This window comes from Pholis gunnellus (assembly GCF_910591455.1).
Source record: "Pholis gunnellus genome assembly, chromosome: 5".
In the NCBI taxonomy this organism is placed as follows: domain Eukaryota; kingdom Metazoa; phylum Chordata; class Actinopteri; order Perciformes; family Pholidae; genus Pholis; species Pholis gunnellus.
This window is the reverse complement of record NC_136531.1, coordinates 25,713,005-25,733,949: the sequence shown is the minus strand read 5'-3', so window position 1 is coordinate 25,733,949 and position 20,945 is coordinate 25,713,005. Positions and strand designations below refer to the sequence as shown.

The 20,945-nt window shown below is 44.2% G+C and overlaps 1 protein-coding gene across 2 annotated transcripts in view; it reads left to right on the top strand.

The window, feature by feature from the left end:
• The window catches only part of LOC306696025 (ras and Rab interactor 2-like), a 34,275-nt gene extending 15,639 nt beyond the window's left edge, over positions 1-18,636 (top strand). The window contains exons 3-13 of one of the 2 annotated variants that reach the window (XM_079159508.1): positions 412-506; positions 745-943; positions 1,025-1,139; positions 2,527-2,599; positions 2,805-2,896; positions 9,282-10,706; positions 14,177-14,259; positions 14,510-14,735; positions 15,025-15,156; positions 16,863-17,026; positions 17,395-18,636. In XM_079159508.1, the coding sequence (XP_079015634.1) occupies positions 412-506; positions 745-943; positions 1,025-1,139; positions 2,527-2,599; positions 2,805-2,896; positions 9,282-10,706; positions 14,177-14,259; positions 14,510-14,735; positions 15,025-15,156; positions 16,863-17,026; positions 17,395-17,721 (2,931 nt within the window). In that variant the 3' untranslated portion in view covers positions 17,722-18,636. Of the gene's footprint in view, positions 1-411; positions 507-744; positions 944-1,024; positions 1,140-2,526; positions 2,600-2,804; positions 2,897-9,281; positions 10,707-14,176; positions 14,260-14,509; positions 14,736-15,024; positions 15,157-16,862; positions 17,067-17,394 lie in introns of both variants that reach the window. The other variant, XM_079159509.1, reaches the window with a different exon arrangement.
• Positions 18,637-20,945: the final 2,309 nt, after the last annotated feature.

Sequence of the window (20,945 nt, the reverse complement as noted above, 5' to 3'; positions counted from 1 at the left end):
CAAAGACACAATCCTACATGCCATTTCTATTTTAACAGTTCGCTCTGTTGACTAATTGGTGCTAAACATAGATGACATGACAACACATTATCTCCTGAAATAGTCCTGCGGGAGGAGCAATCCGTCAAGCTTTCCTGCCAGAGTTCTGCATGTGTTCGCACACAGTACCTCTCACTCTGGATGTTGATGTGGGTCACTTCTTTGACAATGCTTTTGTCTTGATGTTTCCTTCCTAAAGGAAATGAGGTACACAGGAAACGGTTACCCTGCCCTTTGTTCCAGATGTGACCAGCACAGTCCCTCCGTCTCTTGCTCTCTAATTTATGTTTGAGCAATGCTGTCGGTTTCCTTTACTGCTGTTCCCTCTCTTCTTCTCCTTCTTATACCCCCTATCATTCTCTCTCCTTCCAGCTGATTGATACATTTGCATTGGAGATTGGGGAGCTGAAGAGAGAGATGGTCCAGACCTCTCCAACAGCGAACATAGAGCCTATGGATCTACGAGGGTAAGAAGGCACTTCCTCTTATCTTCAACCTGACTAGTCTTGTTTTCTATTGTGCCTGAAAATCTTGATGAGCCACGCCGTGTTTCACCTTCGTCTTGTTCTGCGTTCTGTCGAATCTGACTTCCTTCACCAGTATTTGTAAATACCGCTACACATTGGTACTAGTTGTCACCAGCAGATGGCAAAAGAGTTTCACTCTCTGTCTGTCTCTTTCTCTTTCTCTGTGTTTCTCTGCCAGGCTGGAGAGTGAGGTGAGCGGCGTTTACCTCCAGTCCCCCCACTATGGGGGGGAGGGGGGTGAGAGGGATTCTGGATACGACTCCCTGCGAAGGAGGATGAGCGTGTTGGACAGGCTGAGTCGAACCCATCCGGTGTGGCTGCTGCTGGCCGTCAGTGAAGAGGAGGCCGGTCGTATTCTGCTCAGACAGCCTCCTGGGGTGAGGGGTTACCGTCCAAATACAAGTGCTAATGCATCTCATTTGATTATTGTCTAACATTGTATGTTTCATGACTTTCAGGTTTTCCTGGTCAGGAAGTCAGCTGCACTGCAGAGAAAGGTTCTGTCTGTGCGCCTGAAGGAGGATCCGTCAGGAACTCCAGTCAGCCACTTCCCTGTCAGAGAGAGCCAGTACAGTAAGGAACATGGGGGGCTTTCAGATCATCTTAAAATAGTTTGTTAAAAAAGTAAATTCACGTTGAGTCAGAGCTCCAGTTGTGGTCTTTCCATTTCCCTGGTCAGCTCCTCTGATTGTGTCCAAAGTGGATTCCTGCTAGCAGTTAGCTGTTATTTGAATGTGACTGTTTGGTCATGGTCACGTTTGTTTGCACTTCTTCAACAGTGACATTGAACAGGTAACATGCTGTAGCTAAGCAGCTGTGTGCATGTGTGACTTTGGGAACACTTGCACTTAAAGATAGTCAAGATGTTGACGTATGATGCCGTACAAGAAAAACAACTGTATTCTAGTGGTTAACTCTTATAATCGGATCACGCGCAAAAACGTCATTTCAGTTGTAACTGTGCTTATCACTTCCAATAATTCAGTTCATGGAGCAGTGATGGTGCCAAAGTGTGATGACACACCAGCTGTGGATTTTCCCTGCTGAAATGACAGCACACATGGGAAGGAGGGAAGGAGGGAGGGACGGCCTTTGGCCGGGTTTGTCCTTTAGATGTGGGTCAGCTGCTCTCCAGTTGGTCTCTCACACTGCCTCTGCCATGCCCCGACGGTTTGAACAAAACTTTTAACCAATACAAATCACCAGTCCTTTTAAGGCACACTGCTCACTAACAATTACAGCAGTGTTTAAATATCACATTGGGAAGGGTAAATGCTGTCTTTATCGTTGCTCTATGTAGAAACGAAATATTGCAAATTCATATCAGAAAACTTAGAAGTCTCAGATTAGCCAGCTCCAAAACAAAGCAAAGGTATTGCCACTTATTGGTACTGTACAGTAAAGAGCCGATGTAGGAGTGCCTTGTTGAAACAGTGAGTGTGTTTGCTTTGAACCCTGCTACTAATGTCTGTACCAAACTCCACTACTCCTCCTGGAACCAGGATCTGTACCAAATGTTGTGCCAATCAGTATAGATGTGGAGATACAGCATCTTAGAGGATAATTGAAGACTTTGACCTCCTGGTGACGCTACATAAAAAGTTACCTCATCCCTTACAAACCCTGGATATCTCTACCAAATTTCACGGCAATCCATTCCATATTGTCAGTAAAAAGCAAAACTGTCAACCCTCTTGTGATCCCTGTCTTTTCTTTTAGTACACCAAAGCAATAAGGGTTTATCCTCTGAGGTCCTTGAACATCTGTACAAATATTCTCAACAATTCATCCAGTATTTGAGATATTAAGTCTGGAGCAGAGAGTGAAGGAACTCACTTTCTTGATCATCCCCTCTAGTGACAGAATAAAGGCTCCAAATGCAAATACCCTGCAACTCCTACTGACTGAGCTACAGTCTATGAATTGTAATTCAGTCTGGAAACATTTCATTTGTTCGCAGCCTTTTCTCTCGAGGAATCTGGGATCGGCTTTGCAGATCTGTTTCGCCTGGTGGCCTTCTACTGTATTAGCAGGTAAACAATCCATCCATCCTATCCCCAGCTTCTCTGTGTTTTCTTCTGTGTCAACATACAAATATATATTTAAAAGTATTGATTTGAAATCAATCGATACAGTAGCACAAAACATACTGAAGTGTATCACCATTTTCTCATTCTTTCTGATATTGTATTTCTAATCTTTATTCTCTGTCACATTTATTGTTCATCTTTCACTTAGGGATATCCTGCCTTTCACACTCCAACTCCCAGAGGCCATTGCATCGGCTAAGACTCAGAAAGAACTGGAGGAGGTGGCTCAGCTGGGAGCAGGTAGCATCATTGATTATGTTATTATGTCAAGTAAACAACCATACTGGTGCTTTTGCAAGTTTTTAAATATAAACCAGCTTCAGTTAAGCATTTTTAAGAGTTCTACAGCATTTAGATTGGTTTCCATTCATCTACATTCATTCCACACTGGCAAAAAACTGCAGAGACTTCAAATCTGTCTGAGAACAATCCATCAAAGTCAACATTCTGTTGAGTTTTTATTCAAACTTCAAGGACTGGTTCAACATTTTAGGAATTTAAATGAGAAGATCGCTGAGAAGCTTGATGTGGCTTGTGTGTCTTAATATACTGCCAGAGATGGGAGGTGATTAGCCTAGCTTAGCATAAAGACTGGAAGCAGGAGGCAGCTAGCCTGGTTCTCTCTAATTATTAAATGTGCATTACCAGCCCTTCTAAAGCTCCTAACACATTTTTTAGTTAGTTAATACTTGAAAATAAATGCACAAAAAATACAATTTGGGGTGTGATGTTGAGTTAGTTGCAGTGACTATTTGTTGACGAACAACAGCTGCCAGGTTTTCTACCAATGTGTCTGTACAGAGCCCTGTACTGAAACCTCCACACACGGACCTTATCTGGCAACCCACACTATAGGAGACTGTGAAAAGAAATACTGGGCAGATTGATACAATTATTTATATTCATTAAATAGTTACCAATTGTCATTTTTATATTTCTGTTTGTGTACAAATTAATTCAATTCACTTTATTTATAGATCCCCAAATCACAAATCTGTACACATTCGACATCCTCTGTCCCAGGACCCTCACATCAGTACAGGAAAAACTACCCCAAAAATACCTTTACAGGGAATAAAAGCTCTGTTGCTAAAATGATAGCGCAGGAGAATGACTGATACAAATGTTCTCATCTAACTCTCGGATAGAAATGTAATAAATCTACTTGACAACATGTTGTATTATTTCTTAAACTTTGAGTAAAGTGGCTAAAGTATACAAGCTTAAAACAGCAGTGTTGTACTTTATTACAGTACATTGTCTTTAACCTAATGGTGCCTGTGTGTGAGTGCTACAACATGCTAACATTCAGTCGACTAAGCAGGCAAACAGACACAGCAGCCAGTATTTGTGTTTTCCTTCGCTGAGCATTCAGGTCCGGTTTCACAGCAGATTGAGTCACTTCATCTCTCAAAGTTATTCCAGCCTCGGCTCTGTGACTCAGCTTCATACAGTAGAGCCTTCGACATAGCTCAGAGCTTATTGTGGGGGAGGAGGGAGTGGCGAGTGGAAAGCTACACTAAGAGTGAGTGCTGACATCACATAGGTATACTGACAAACGTGAAAAGCTGCTCTCCTATGCATGGAGGTGGGTGTGATGTGGCTGTGATGTGGCTGTGCGTTTTGAGCCATACATAGAGCTGGTGGATTCCATGGCATTTCTTGGACACACAAAACCATGGCTTGAGAAAACAAATATGGAAGAGTTGAATGTTGAGGAGGAGCTTCTGTAGCTAGAATAAATAAGGTTGTTGTTGTTCTCGGAACAGGATGTGAGGTAGTTATTCGGAAATCCACACATGTCACATTCTTTAGTAGGTGTGTCTTTGCCGAACTCACGAACCTCTGCGGGAGCTTTTCCACAGAATAAATCAGTCCTAAGCCTGCACTGTAATGGCTTTCTGCTGCTCTTCCATTTGATGTGAAGGAGTTAGAGCCAGCCTGTGTGCCTCCCTCAGCTAACTTATACAGTCATTAAGGGAAACTCCCTCCTCCACTGGAACGCTTCTATTTAAAGCCTTAAAGCAGTCATATAGTATGTTGTGGAATCTGGGCACGCACACGTGAAACACAAACACGTTACAAACCGAGACAAATGAATATAGCTGTGACTTTGCAACAGATTTTCAGGGGCGTTGTTTGAGGCAATAACTGCTGTTGTTGATCATAAAAAAATCGATTTCTCATGAGAGCAGGACTTTACTTAGTGTGCAACCAAAATAGCAGCATGACTTATGGGATGGCAATGTTGAGTCGGTCCACCATTTTGATCCGGACTGACATTGAATCTCTTCATGTTCATGTCTCCTTAGGATGTATCGTAACTTTTCTAGCACAGTCATCACAGAGTGTACATGGGTTGATGACTAAATGCAAAACTAATGACATTCCCATCAGCCTCAGCTGTACATCAGCTAATTAGCTAATGTTAGCATGCTTAGACAATAAACCAAGATGAACGTGGTTAACGTTACATCTGCTTAACATCAGAAATATAGCTTGGTCAATGTGAGCATGTTAGCGTTCCAATGTTAGCGTTAGCTCAAAGCACTGCTGTGCCCAAGTGCAGCCTCACAGAGCCGTTAGCATGGCTGTAGACTCAGCATGATGCAGTATTATGGGCCTTTCACAAAGCACGCGGAATCGCACCACAGCACTATGAAACCCACTCTGAGCCACAAGGGCCCCGAGCAGAGGGGTGAGTTGTAACAATAAAAATAATGTATTTAAATCAGGTAATATGCATACATTTGGTCTGTGCAAATGAGCCTCATTGCAAAAACAAGCCAATTCACAAAGTGAAAAAGTGAAAGATTCTTCGTACCGGATGAAGTGCCTCTTTCCCGAAGCTACTGAAATATTGGCATTCAAAAACTCCCCATCCAACCACAGGAAACACATTGGGGTAAATTAAGATGAATCCCATGAGCCGCAACGTTAATGTTTAGTTATCATAATTATCATAAACCTGTTAAGATATCTAGCAGTGTTTCCCACAGGATTGGAGTATATTTTTGGCGGGGGAGGGGGGGGAGACAGGTGTCTGATCTTCTAATTTAGCTATACATGGTGTATGTTAGGCTAATGTTCGCTAGCTATCGTAAATCAAATGAGACAATTAGTGTAGTAGACAGATCGCTAGCGAGTTAGTGAGCTGAGGAAGTGTTGACAGTTGTGAGATGTTGTTGTTGATTTGAGTCATCATAGCTATAATCATTGCAGCACTAGTTGGCTAACGTTAGCTAGCCACCACACCATATGATTGACAGAATCCGCGAGAGCGCCGCATTACGATTTGTAATACTTTAGTATTGATCATGTTTTGATATTTGAGTCATTTTGTGGATGATCAGATCGAGTTATGATGGTAGCAGTCGACCAATTGCAGATTCAGCTTGAGCAAAACCTTTGCGTTCAAATCAGGCCCATAGTTCATAGTATATGCAAAAGTATACTTATGTACAATATATGATGTTCAACATTGTTGCTCCTGGATGGATCACAGCCAACCCAATTATTTTCAACACAACTCCTTGTCCTTGGTCATGGTGGCCACAGCACTTAAAAGAATAAACTTCTAATTCTCAAAATTCTGACCCTTTGCTTTTTTATTAACAGCATTTACTTGTACTTTTACTTTCAATACTTAAGTACATTTAATATCAGAAAATTACTTTTGATACTTAAGTACAGTAAATATCAGATACTTTAAGACTTTTACTCAAGTAGTATTTTAATAGGCGACTTTCACTTCTACTGGAGTCGTTTTCCAGTAAGGTATCTTTACTTTTACTCAAGTATGGCTTTTGGGTACTTTATACACCACTGTGTATATATATATATATGACATACTGATGTATATACTGTATATATCAAAGCATATTTTTGAGACTCGGCCATTGTTTGAACACCAGCTTTTTGAGAATTTATAGTTATTTTTTCACTCAAACACAGATTAATGTTAACATAAACTAGCAAATTTCGCAAGAAATGTTGACAGTGTGGCTTCTACTGCCCGAAGACGTCACAATATACATACACGCCGATGTTACCGTTAGTATCGTTGAGGTTCGATTGAGATAGCGCTTCTCTCTTTTCTGCATTTTAGATTCATACTCTTGGATTGAATCTTGTATTCGTGATGGACAGTCCACAAATGGCTCCCGTCATTTCTGTACTGGACATATACATCTTTGTTTGAGAAGCCTAACACTCCCATCATTTCTGTACGAACCTCATTCTGAGCTTCATGTTAAGGTACAGTTACTCTATGGGGCTTTTATTTTGAAAGGGTGGGACTGGGTGGGTGAGAGAGGGGGAGAGGAGACATATTCATAATGTTTGACACAAACACAGAGGTTATTAAACGACAGGCTTCATCACAAGTATTCCAGTTAGAATTCACTCTGTGGGGCTTTTATTTTGAAATGGGAGGGGGGGGGGGCAGGTTCGAATGACTGTATGATAGAGAGAGACACAGAGAGACAGAAAGATAGAGAGAGAGAGTAGAGAGAGACAGAGTGAGTGAGTGAGAGGAGGCAGACAGACGGTCTAACAATGGCTTTGACTGAATATCTCCAAGGTGTGTGTGTGTGTGTGTGTGTGTGTGTGTGTGTGTGTGTGTGTGTGTGTGTGTGTGTGTGTGTGTGTGTGTGTGTGTGTGTGTGCTGGAGAAGCAGACTGAAACGTTACAGTAAACAGTGATTTTGAACAAAACTCCTGCCTCCTTTTAACAAAAAGCAGGAGTCTGAGTGCCAAAATATGGATACCGTGAGAAAGATAAGACTCTGCCGAACGCGCTGATGTGGTTTTTATGTTTGTGGTTTAAAAACTGTGGCTCAACTGGCGATGTAGAAATGGGGTACCGTGTTCTGTGGAAGATGTTTTTGCAGATTTAACATTGGTCTCTATGGAGCAGAAAGTTGGTTTTCCTCTCAATTTAGTGATTTATGTAAATGTGCTGGATTCCACAATCACTTTTCTACGACAAGGATAAGATTAGCTACTTTAGAATCTAAAAAATATATATGAAGAGTGAAAATTGTGGAGTCAATGACAAAAGACAAATATTTTTTTCACAAGAATCTCAAGCTCCTCTTCACTCTAGCGGTGACATCACGCACTCTAAGCTGCGCAATACACACCCATTATAAAGGCAGAAACAGACCCAAATTTTCCTGAAACTTAATCTGTGACTTCATGAAAACTGTGCTAGCTATCAAAATGTCCATTTGGCTCAATAACGTCCAGCGTTTTGTCTACGTTTTAAACTTTAAATCATTTTTCTACGTTAAAGTATGGCTTGTCAATATGGGTCCAAATTTCAGTGTTTTTTTAGCTCTCTTCAAGCCGAAACCCCATTCAAGTCAATGGGGCGATTTTGCTCAGTTTTTTGGGATTTTCGGGAAAACTGCTGGGCGAATGTCTGTCATAGCACACCATTCCCGACCTGGCTGCACATTTGGATATACTTTTCACGCCGCTGTTGGTAACGCTGTGTGAGAAGAAGCGCGGCAAACTTTTGGATGAACATTATTATTAGTATAATTAAGCCCGCAGGATTACAGTCAGTGTGCTTTGACACAGGCAGTTTCACTGCCTTTGTGCCACAAAGCCACACTGAATGAAAGGGAACAGCAGTCAGTCAGTTGTAGATGTGCTGTTTGGAGTGGGCTGCCTGCTGTCTACTCTGCAGACAGACTCCACAGTGTCAGGTGGTCTTTGATCACATGGGCCAGTATGAAGACCACGCACAGATTTCAGTCTCCAGACGCTGAGGTACTCTAACAGGTATGAATAACAGCTTATTTATGGCCACAGGAATGCAAGAGCGTCGTTTCCATTTTTAGCCCACGGAAACTGTCGTCACTGAGTTTATGCTGCAATCCCTGCATAGATATTTTGGAGTGGCATGATTTGTTGCCTTTTCTTTTCAGTTTGGTTAAATCATTGTGTTATACATCTTCATGCTACAATATAGTATTTATTTTCAAGTTGTTATTAAAGCTGAGAGTGTTAGTGTGAGGACTGCCTTGCCATACAGCTGAACACAATGGATGGATTCAGTGGAACAGCACACAGAAACACCAAAATGAGAGCACGTGTCTTCCATTTGTTCTGTTGATATAAAAAAAAAGGCAGAATATCATTTAAATGAGGTTTACTGGTAACAATAGCTTCATTTAACAACGGAACGTTGTCCTACAACTACTCAGTAGCGTGTAGACGTAAGAGAGGAAAAGCGAGCAGGAAGAAGGAGTGGAGGAACTGGAGCTGCGTGCCGTGTGTGTGCAGTGCCCTCCCACTCTATGATTAGCATGGGCGACTCCCTCTCTGTCTCTGGGTGTGTGCCGGCACCCTGTCAATCCAAGCCAAGGGACACGGGCTGAACTCACCGCGCTTCTGTCACCAGCAAGACCAGAGACCGACAAAGAGAAAAAACATAGGGAAACTTTTAAAAAAAGTCTGAGCTGTTGGTGAGAAGTAGTTGAGAGTGCTGTTTTTGTGCTTTTTCACCTTTTTCTTGAACTGATCTTTTAATTTGAACACTCTGAGCCTTGAATTGTCCGAGTAGAGGTATGTGTCTCGCTTTCAGATAGTTAATATGTCTGTGTCTCTATTACAGGCTTCTGGGACTCTGCCCTGTGCAGTCAGCGGCGCCCTTCCCCCCGTCCCTGTCGCCCTCTGAGCCGTACTCTCAGCCCCCAGCGAACTAACAGGAACAGGGAGGTCGAGGGGTCAGGGCTGAGACACACCGGGGCTCACTGCGAGAGTGCACCCCCGACCCTGCGGTCCGGCGCTCCTCCACCTTCCTTTCATCTTGAGAGAAGACATTCCAGTGGTCCTCTGTGCTTTGTCAACCCGCTGTTTCTCCAGACTCGTCGCAACCACCACCACCGCCGTGAGGACGATCCACCTTCACGTGCTGTCAAGTCCGATAACAACCTAGAGAATGCAGAGAAATCGCCCGTGAAGCCGCTCAGCAGCAGCAGCCGAGGTAGCGAGCAGCACAAGGACAAAATCAAACTGAACGGCAAATCGCGGCCACCTCCCCCTCGGCCTCCCCCTCCCTGCTCGATGCCACGCCGGCGCCCTGCTCCACCACCGCCTGGACCTCCGGCAGCTACCACCAGACCCAAGAATATGCCAGAGGCCGCTGCTGTGTCTACAAGACAGCAACCGTCACTCAGCAGGCGCCCGGCTCCCGCTCGACCATCAATGGGTGCCAAGCATAGCAGCCCGTCCAAAACTGCCAGCTCACCGGTCCCTGTGCCCTCAAACCCACCACCTCCAAGGCCAAAGAAGCCTGATCTGGAAGCTCACCGCTGCCACATTGCCCTGGATGATGAGACCATTGCCAAGGCTCTGTCCCGAGCCAAGCTTCCACCCTGCCTGCCTCCACCTGCCTTCCCTGCTGATGTACTACTGGAGAAGAGCGCTGGGAGTCCGTCCACTCCTAAGGAGAGAGGACGCCAGCGGCTCAGTGACATGAGCATGTCCACTTCCTCCTCTGACTCACTGGAATATTCACAGGCTCCTGGATTCTCCCTGGGCCTGGCCCCTAGTCCATCCCGACACCTTACTCATCAAGACCCAGTGGAGGACAGCAGCGAAGATGATGAGGACGGGGAAGAAGACGAGGACGAAGACTATGGGGTCGGTCTGGAGACGGACCTAGAAATGCGCCACCGTCCGTCCTTCAAAGCACGGAGGCGAAGGGTTGGCGTTAGTCTGAGCGGTGGCTCCTTCATCCTCCCCAGGGCCTTGAAGGGACGCTTCCTTAAGGTGAGCGGCATGCTCAGCTCCCTCATGACCCCCGAGAGACGGGCGGTGAAAAGGATCGCTGAGCTGTCCAGGGACAAAAGCTCATATTTTGGCTCCCTGGTCCAGGATTACATCAGCTTTGTTCAGGAGAACCGAGGCTGTCACACCTCAGGGATGGATTTTCTGCAGACTCTCAGGCAGTTTATGACACAGATGAAGGCTTACCTGGGCCAGAGCTCCGAACTGGACCCCCCTATAGAATCACTTATACCTGAGGACCAGATCGGTAAGTTGGCCAAGAAGGCTGCAACTCTTTAAAACCATTTGAGATTTGTTGTTTGCGTGGCGGGATCGTGGGTCTTGACTTGGTGAAGCTTCTGCGTCTGCATGCGTGGGCACATGTGTGTAAGGTTTTAGATATCCCATCTCTGACAGCATTCACTGATCTTCATGTTTTCCTTCCAGTATCATTTGAGAAGTAAAATGTCTTCAGTGCTGCTTCAGAAAAGGATTTCTGGGTGATTGATTCATTGATGATGTTCAGTGAGTGCCCAGGCTTGTCATTGCCTTGAGACACACTATTAGAAGTTTTCCAAATTAGAGTTCCTCATTACCGGTGTTGGGTTTCAGAAATGCCAGTGTGCTGTGCCCCAACAAGTAATTCTTGGCTCTTGTTGGTTGTCATAACCTTACAGCGCAGTTGAGGCTTATTTTTAAAAAAAAGCATACATTTCATTTAATTGTATTTTAATTAGGCCTGTTTGGTATTAAACCTAATGTTGGTCCTCACTGAAATGTGCCTCCGCAGCCCTGAGTACTGGTAGCTGGCAGATATGGTGCCTGTTTATTAAAGCAACATTCATTGAACATTTGTGATCATGGAAAATGAAAACGGTACTGTTGCAGTATTAGGATTGAACCCCTGTTTCTAAATTCACAGTATCAAAGTTGTTGCCTTGTTCCATTGAGGTCATGATGATTGTAAAAATAAAGTTTGCAGGCATGAGCAGCTCTATCAAAGGGACGTTTCATTCCAATCAGATTATTGTGCACTTGAGTATTTGCATGAATATGTAAGTGTGTCTTTGCACTCGTCTCACGTCCCTTGTTCATTGTAAACAATAACAGCAAAGCCTTGTTCAGAGACGGAGCAGTGATCCGTTCTGGTTGTGCTGACAGACCACAGATACGCACATTAAGTGGCTCACGCTCACAGTTTCTTTATAAACTGACTATGGAAATAGGAATCAAGTTTTTAAATCACAGTTTGGGCTGAGCTGGAATTCCAAACTATTTTAGAGGCGCTATCTTGAGAGAAATCGACCGGAGGCCTAATTGATAGATGGTTAGAGGTGTGTCAAAATTACAGCTATTCAGTTTTCGGTGACCAAACCAAACCAAAACTGAGCTACGAGCAGCTAGCAGACAAGCTACAATACCACAGAATAGCTTCAAGAGAAAGGAGAAGTGGAGTCGAGCTGACGTCTGGGCTCTGAGTGTTTACAGAACGGTTACAGCTGAAAGTCTGACATTGGGGGAAAGAAATGTTGTGTTTGTCGTGAAAGGGGAGCTGGAAGTCCAGACTTTTGAGTGATACTTCAGGTCAGCTAGAAGTGAGGCTGTATACCTGTCTGAACACACCCTAACTCATGGCCATGGAGGAACAAACGGAGGAAGGCTGCGGAGGAAAAGGAAAGCTGTTGTTTGTGGGATGTAAATCATAAAATGGCAGAATTCTGTGTTCATTACTTCTAGTGCTTTTCTCTTCTAGTGCTTGTTGGTGTGTATGTTGTTGTGTGTCTGTGTGTACACACTGTTTATCACAGGGTCCCCCACCATTTATTGCAGTTGAGGAAGACTTTGAACGGGCTGTAGTCGAGAATGAGCCCAATAACAAACATTGCTCAATATACAAAGGAAGTGAGCCTTTCTGGGGAGAATCAGGAAGTCTACAGTCAGAAAGTGTGTGTGTGTGTGTGTGTGTGTGTGTGTGTGTGTGTGTGTGTGTGTGTGTGTGTGTGTGTGTGCGTGCGTCCTTAGCAGCCTCTGTGCTGCTCCTTGTGCACACATGAGGATCAGTGGGATCTCTCAGGCCTCTGTAAACACCTCAGGCCTCCCCTTGTTCTTCACTTCAGATGTATTAGTCTTGTGCAGTAAAGAGCCCTTACCTCAGGCGACCCACAACACACACAGTGTGGAGGCTTTCATGCTGTAGTAAGTGCAGCACATTCACCCCCTGACTCACCGTAAAGTCAGACATTTCTCCACAAGATCAGGATTCTTGTTTGTGCACGCTCGCCTGTTCATGCTGTTGGTTGTGTGGAGCTCATTGCATGAACTCTGCCTGGAGGCTGGGGATGCTTGTGCGTGAATAGCTGTGCCAGTGCTGCAAGTGAAAAACAAGACACAGTTGTGTAAATGCAACATGCTGTACATAGTTGAGGTAGGCAGGAGAGTATTTGAAGCCCATGTGTGTAGGTGGGAGGTACAGATGGAGTCATTGTAGAGGTCGAGCTGAATGAATGCTGTACTTTTGAATAGAGTTCCGGTCGGACTGGAGCTGAGACCCGATAAATCTCACACTCTTTAACTCTTCAAAGAACACGTAAAAACAAATAGGACTGGTGAATGTCAGACTTTGAGGTTAGTTATTTATCACTTTTGTTGCTTAAAGGTCCAGTGTGTAGCCTTTAGGGGTATTCATATAGGTCATTGTTAGCTTAGAATGAGCCGTCTATATCTATATCTACAGCTGGAGCTGGTCCTCTTCACAGAGTCCACCATGTTACACCTCCATGTTTCTACAGCAGCCCAGAAGGGACAAACCAGACACTGGCTCTGGAGAGAGACTGTCACGTTGTTAAGTTGAAGTGGCAGCTGGGACTTGGTGGTATGAATGCACCTGAAGGCTACTGTAGGTTGGGGAGGGGTATTCAGTAGCAGTCACCACTAAATCCTGCACACTGGTCCTTAAAGATTGTTTCAAACCAGGAAGTGAAAGCGTTCAGATTTGATTTTTGTGAATGTATACCTTTCTAGAAACAGATGCTACTGGCTGGGTTTGCTCCTGTTCAGTAATGTTTGCTCAATGAGGACTTGGCCTCTTTTTAATCAAATGAAACTATATGCGACCCCTTTCCAGGATTTACATCTCCAGCAGGAATGAAAGTGCCAGAGGCTGAGGGACACGGACAGGACGCAGAAGTCAGAAAATAGGAATAGGTAGTTGGTTGTTGGTGTTTTCATGGGATTTGTTGACAACAATAAAGATATAAAAGAAAGACAGCCCACATCCTCCTCACTGTGATGCTCTGTAACTGTCCCACAGTGGAACACGATGAAGTGTACTTGGCACAGACACAGTTGTATATCATCGGCTGAGGAGATTTAGGTTCTCAGAGCTGAATATACTACTGTGATGATCTGGGCTGGCCCGTCAGCTTACTTTGTACAACGTATTAATTATGCTTTATATATGTGTGTGTATTTATTTATAAGTGATTCAGTGTTCAGGAGACCAAACAGTGCTGTGTTTCTAACTTTTATAGTAGCTGACAGAACAGTTTCAGTTTAGTGTGATGTGTCCTCTCGCTGGTCTCACTCAAGAGGCCATGATGCACTTTCAGGTGCAGAAGTTTCTTCATCATTCCTCCTTAATGATTTCTTGATCTATTGGTTTGCGATAACGTGCCCTGTGTGTGTGTGTGTGTGTGTGTGTGTGTGTGTGTGTGTGTGTGTGTGTGCCATCTTCTACAGACCAGGTGCTAGAGAAGGCCATGCACAAGTGTGTCCTAAAGCCTCTGAGGAGTGTGATCGAGACGGCTCTACATGACTTCCAGGTAAGAGATAAGTGGAAGCTTGTTCTCCGGTTAGGGTTACTCTACCATCCCATTTCACAATATCATAAATTCACTAGTTCCCACGCTCATAAGACAAGGATTTGTTCTTAGCTAGAGAATGATTACATTGTTAAATAAATAAATAAAATCCCCAAAAGAGATAAGAGACATTCAAAATAACTGTTCTTTACTGGTCGACCGGGTAAAGTATCCAAAGTAAGCATATTGGTTGGTCTGTGGTTCTCTACAGGTGAGCAGCGGAGCTTTGCAGCAGCTGAGGGAGAACCTGGCCCTGGCTAAGACCAAGAGGCCGCAGGAGTTAGGGGTGGATGGGGCCGTGCCTCCCAACCCCGAGGCTATCGAGAAGATCCGCCACAAGTTCCTAAACATGAGGAAGATGTACTCTCCCGAGAAAAAGGTGTCATTGCTGCTGCGTGTGTGTAAACTCATCTACACCATCATGCAGGATAACTCAGGTATGGAGAAGTGTTACCCTGCATGTGACAGAATAAAACCAATATTGCAAGTCAAGCATTTTGAACTCAATCTAATTTATTTGTAACGCCCAGCATCACGAAGTTTCCCTCAGAGGGCTTTACAATCGGTACAGCATGCGACATCCTCTGTGCTTTGAACATAGCATCGGAACAGCAAAACAGAGGAAGTCTCCTCTTCTGAACCAGATTCTTCAGCCTTAGGTTCAGATTGTGTTTACAGCGATGACCTTTGTACCTGCCTCACCGCTCTGCGTCTGCTTCCTACCAGGGAGGATGTTCGGTGCCGATGACTTCCTACCCATGCTGACTTACGTGGTGGCTCAGTGTGACATGCCTCAGCTGGACACAGAGATCCAGTACATGATGGAGCTGCTGGACCCGACTTTGCTGCAAGGAGAGGGTAGGTCCTGTTGGTCTGCTCCATATCTCTCATCCATGACCTTCTTGGTATGTAACACTTGGCCAAATGATGTGATATTGTACTAGCTGTTGATTTAGTACAGGCCTGGGTGTATTTAGCTTAGCTTAGAGTACAGACTGTACGCAGGAGGAGACAGCAAACAAACTATTCAATTCTCTGAAGCTCTCAAAATAACAAGTTGTATGTTGTTTAAACTTTTACATTAAAAGTAATGTAGGCTGAGATGCATGCTATATCTCTATTATTTGAGAGTGTGACATAAGAAGTGTGGAGTGCTGGAATAGTTTCACCAGGTAGCTTCCTCCAAAACCACAAATTGGCAATTATACAAACACACAAGATTCATCCGGGGCTGGCACTCTGGGCCGCTGGGTCCCGTTCCCCAAACCATCCACGGGAGGCATGTTCACTTGTCTTGTGTCTTTGCTGGGCTATGCTAACGACATGCTAGCTTCTGCTCAGACATGAGATGGACATTGCTCTTCTCATCTCACCCTCAGAAAGACAGCGAATAAGTGTATTTCCCAAAAGGTCACACGATTATTTTTTTAGCTTACAGAAAGGTCAGAGCACCAAGAAGAACCACAGAAACTCTCCTTTTACCATGTGAAAGTGCAGTCCTCCACTTCCACTAGTGTTGGATCTTTCCTTTCCAGTTTGAGCTGTTGTACACTGGTGCTGTGTTAGCTTTGTGGCTCGAGTTTAACTGTGTAACCTTTTGCTAAGGTTACACATAGCTCTTACACAATCATGTTTCCACTATGTGAGGAGTCATGAAGTCAACTCAGTAATGTTTATTGGAAGCTAGCTAACATTAGCCACTATAAGCATGGGGTCATACCAGACCCAGTGAGGCTGTAGTGTGTGGAATGTAGCATGGGTGCGTTTTCTTGCTTATGAATTCACTTTTTCATTCTTAAGAGGAAGAATGTTATATCTTCTTTTAAAAGTTAAACAGCCTCACTTTGAGGATGAACTACTGTGAGAGTATCACAGACTTTTAGAAGGATTCAGCCTAAAGCTCTTTGGAATGTCCCTAATCGATCACTGCAGTGTAGTGAAGACAAGGCATGAGTGTTTCTACTGCAGTATCATGATGAGCACCAGCAACATCCTCTGACTCCTAAGACAGTTCTATTATCACATGCTGCTTAAAGAAATGCTGATGTTGACTTTTCTTGTGGTAGATGAAGTCATTTTGAAGTGTTTTTGGAAGTTTTGTGATTCTTACATTTGTAGCAGTTAACTTAACACAGGTCTTGTACCGGGGCCTTCTCAGCTGAGTGGAGGTCACCAGGAAGCTTCTGTGGGTCAGCTTGAGAAACTTAAGACGTAGGAAGGAAAGTCCTTCTGACATTGGCAGGAAATTCCAGTCTGCGTTTGATTTGAATGGGCTGGAGCAAGTTCAGAGGAAAAAGGAGGCTGACCCCTCCCAGAATGAAATATGTTCCTATCAGCGTCAACCTGTCTGGCACGTAGAGTACGCTCATTGTAGAACTTCTACAGCCCTAGAGCTTCAGTCCATTATGTTGTGATTCATTTCTATTCCAAAGGAGGAAGTGTTCATCTCTTGCCCATGTAATGCCCGCTGGTTTCATTTCTACATAGCTAGCTCAGTTTTGTTTTGTTTTCTCCATCCATCCTCAAAACATTTCTAACCCTAACCCTTCCCCCCCACCCCCCAGGGGGCTACTACCTGACCAGCGCGTACGGCGCCATGGCCCTCATCAAGAACTTCCAGGAGGAGCAGGCAGCGCGGGTGCTGAGCTCTGAGGCCAGGAACACTCTGCACCAGTGGCACAGACGGCGAACCAGCCAACGTTCAGCGCCGTCTGTGGACGACTTTCAGGTATCGCGCCTGACCTGAACCTGACTTGAACATCCAGGCAGTGAGTCTAAGTTGTACCGATTCAAACCCCCCCCCAAAAAAATGTCCCGATCAGCATGAACGGTGCTGTGTTTCGGCCCTCGTCCGTGAACAGGAATAAATCTACAGTTTCTACTAATATCACAGCATGAGCACCTGGAGCCACGGTTCAGTTTTATTTTGTGTTAGAGAGCACCCTCTGGTGGAACATTAATAAACTGCATGTGTTGTTTTTTTTATATGGCTATCACTGCATGTCTTTTTTCTGCCTGCGCTCTTGACCTTCATTCATTGTGGAGATTTCCATCTGTGCCAAATGTTAACACAGGACCTTTTGTTCCTCTCTGTAGAACTATCTCCGTGTAGCCCTGCAGGAAGTGGACACAGGCTGCACGGCCAAAACCCTGATCGTCCACCCGTACACAACCACAGAGGAGGTGTGCTCACTCTGCGCTTACAAGTTCAAGATCCCGGACCCTGACACCTTCGCACTGTTTCTGGCCACCAAGGACACTAGCCAGCAGCTGGCCCCGGACACACACCCTCAACGGATCAAAGCCGAGCTCCACGGCCGGCCCCGGGCACAGATCTTCCACTTTGTCTACAGGAGAGTCCCTAACCTCAACCTCTGTATCCCTGCCATCATGCACAATGGAAACTGCCTTCAAGCTGAATAGATTATCACAGCGTGCTGCGCTTGATCCTAAACAATACTTATGCTTTGTGGTATTATGGTGGTGCTTGTAGATTTTGTAGATAGTTTTGAGGACGTCCGAATGGAAACAGAAACCAAGCTGTATATTGGCATGTTGATGCAGAGATAAAACGTCAAATATGATGCAAGACAAATAAGGTGATTTACCTTATGAGGAACCGCAAGGGGTAGGATCAAGACTGCGGCTCAGTTTGGGTCAAAAAGAATGTGAAGTAGGTTAGGTGGTATCAGATCGTGTATAGAGGCTGGTTTGCAGGATGTTGAGTATGTGAAGTATTATAATGGAGGGGAAAGGTTTCTTGGATATGTATGCTATCCTTAAAGCAGAGGTTTAATATTGCATGTTATGTAACCAACGTTTGCCTTAATTGCTGTTGTCCCGGGTCCCTTCAAAAGGAATTGAACATACTACATACAGTATGTTGCTACTGAAAGCTTTCAGCGATCATCCAGGGATTAGTCAGCTTTCATCAAAATGACCCAGATAAAAACGTCATGCTAAAACGTTGATTTAATAAGTCAAATGAACTATTGTAAAAGTAGTTTTTTATTGCTCTTATGTATATTTTCTGCAATTGCTGGTCAATTGTAGCTTGTATGTCCGTGTAGAAATATTTTTATATTCAAACTTTCCATCACTAAAGATTTGTATTCTGATTTAATATTTCTGTACAGGACTCGATAGTAGACTTGGATTTATATCTCGAAAGTCCATTTAAAACAACACTGTTTCTATCATTTGTTATAGAGAGCTCAAAGCGGACATTATTTTTGGAAGAAGTTTCCATTTTGACAGCACAGATCTAAACAGAAGGTTGTAATGTAGGAGGGGAATATGTGTCTTTGTGGTTTGATGTATAAAGTCAAATGAACCATTTGTGATTGTGTTTCTTCTTCTTCTACATACTGAATGTTCTTTTGTACAGAAATGCAGAAGAACAAAACCTGACTTGTTTCTGATTGGTCAATAATCTACGGAAGCCCTGAGAGGTAAGTGATAAAGAAAATATGGGTGATTCATTTTTCATTTTCTGAGCTAATTTGTTTTCTCACCTGCGTTTGTGGCTTAAGAACAGGTGAAAGAAAAGGTTGTGCCAGGATAATCTCTCAGTTCTTTAAAGCTACTACAAAGAACCTTCATTTTGAGCTGTACAAAAAGTGTACAAAAGTAGTGTTTCCGAGCACCAGAGTCCCTTTAGGAAACCTCATTTTACTGCAGAAGGCTCTGACAATACGGCCTGGTTCTCCAGCAGCGTGGTCATAAAACATGGACAGAGTCTCCGTGATGTCAACCAGAGGCTGTGGGCTGTCGCCATCTAGGCAGTGACGACGCAGACCAACTCTAAGGCCATGTCCACACTACTTAAAAGGAAAACGATCTCCGTCCACACGGCGTTTCAGCATCGTTTTCTCAATGATCTCCGTCCAGACTAAAACGCCTGAAAACGAATATCAGGTGACTATTCACGTACACTGGGCATGCAGGCGGGTGCCGATATAAACAGGAAGTAGATTGGTTGCTTAGTTGCTAAGTAGTCTTTAATAATGAAAAGGTCGGGTTTGATACTAAGATCTTCTCTAAAATCTTCCTCTATAAACTCAAACAGACACATTTAGTGGAAAGTTTTAAAAGTTTTATTTTTCAGACTTAGTTACAGCGCTGCAGGTCTCTCTCTCTCTCTCACATCAAATTTACTTTAAAATCAACACTTACACATAAAGGTTTACTAGATTATGGCTCCATAAATGTGGTCAACACACGTCTCTCACTCGTTCCCTCTCGGTTTCGTTGTTGTCTGTTCTCACTCGTAGCTCTGCTGGTGTCTTATCTGTCCTACTGAAGAGCATTTACTGCTTTTGTTCTTTAACATTTTATCTGCAGACTTCACAATAGTTGTGCAGAACAAAATAAGCATTAATAAGGAAAGGAAAGTCCTTTTTGTGTCCATCACCCTCGCTAAAGCCGCTAACGTGACTTCAGACGTCCGCTCCGTAGGGCTGATAACGCTGCTGGACACGCCGCTCGCTAATCGCTCCAATAACAGCTGCTTCCTCCGTAATAATGCAGACTTTAACTGGACAACAGCTGCTAGTAAAGACAACACGGTCAGTAACACCTGTAATCAGTTGTCCATGTTAAATTAACCTGGTAGTCGATCGGTAATCAATGCTGTTTATGATTTCTGGGTAACGGTCATGTGACAGGGGGGTGACGAATCAGGGAAGGACACGTCATGACTGCTAGGAACCAATCAAGTAGGGAACGCAGGTGTGAGCGTGATCGTTTCTAAACGTATCCGTTTTCGACCGTCCACATGAAGACGCAACTCTGGAGTTTTCAAACGTATCCGTCCTCGGGAGCGTTTTAGTGTGGACGTGGTCTAAAAATGGGCAAAGAGGTGGATTGTGGGTGGAGTTGAGGCGGGACGCAGCAGAGCAGCTAGCGACCTGAGATGAGCCCACCTGTCAGAGAGAATCTAACTATATAGAATAATCCTTCCTATCTCCAGGCCATGGTCAAGCCCTACACCCCCGCCCGACCACTTCACTCGGCTGCTTTGGGGCGATTGGTTGCCCCGTCGCTCAGAGGTCCCTGCGGCCGATCGACCCAGTCACGGCTGTTTTCTGTCCTGGCCCCACAATGGTGGAATGAACTCCACACTGACGTCAGGACAGCAGAGTCGCTGCCCATCTTTCGGAGCAGGCTGAAAGCTCACCTCTTCAAGAAGTGCTACCCTGAGCCTTCCACTTAGCACTTATTGTATTCGTGTTAGCTCGTTGCACTTATTGTATGTGTTTCTTTCTGCACTGTACGTTTGCTCTGGTTTATGCTCTTAGATGCTTGTTTAGCAAAGGAGATGCACTTATGACTTCTGGTGACTCGTAGTTCTCTTGAATACCGATGTTGAATACACTTATTGTAAGTCGCTTTGGATAAAAGCGTCTGCTAAATGACTAATGTAATGTAATGTAATGTAGACAATCTTCTCTCTGATGGTCTTGTTTACTGATGAAGGTCATATAGAGGATGATGATCAGGATAAACCAAATCTATTTTGACAGGGTCATTTTTCTAAGGGTTTGTTGTTGAGAGGCTGACGGACACCTGTTTTCACAGATGAAAAAACTTTTTACGTGTTCTTAAATCATAATTAAAGGAGAAAACTATTTGGACAATTTGTTGTC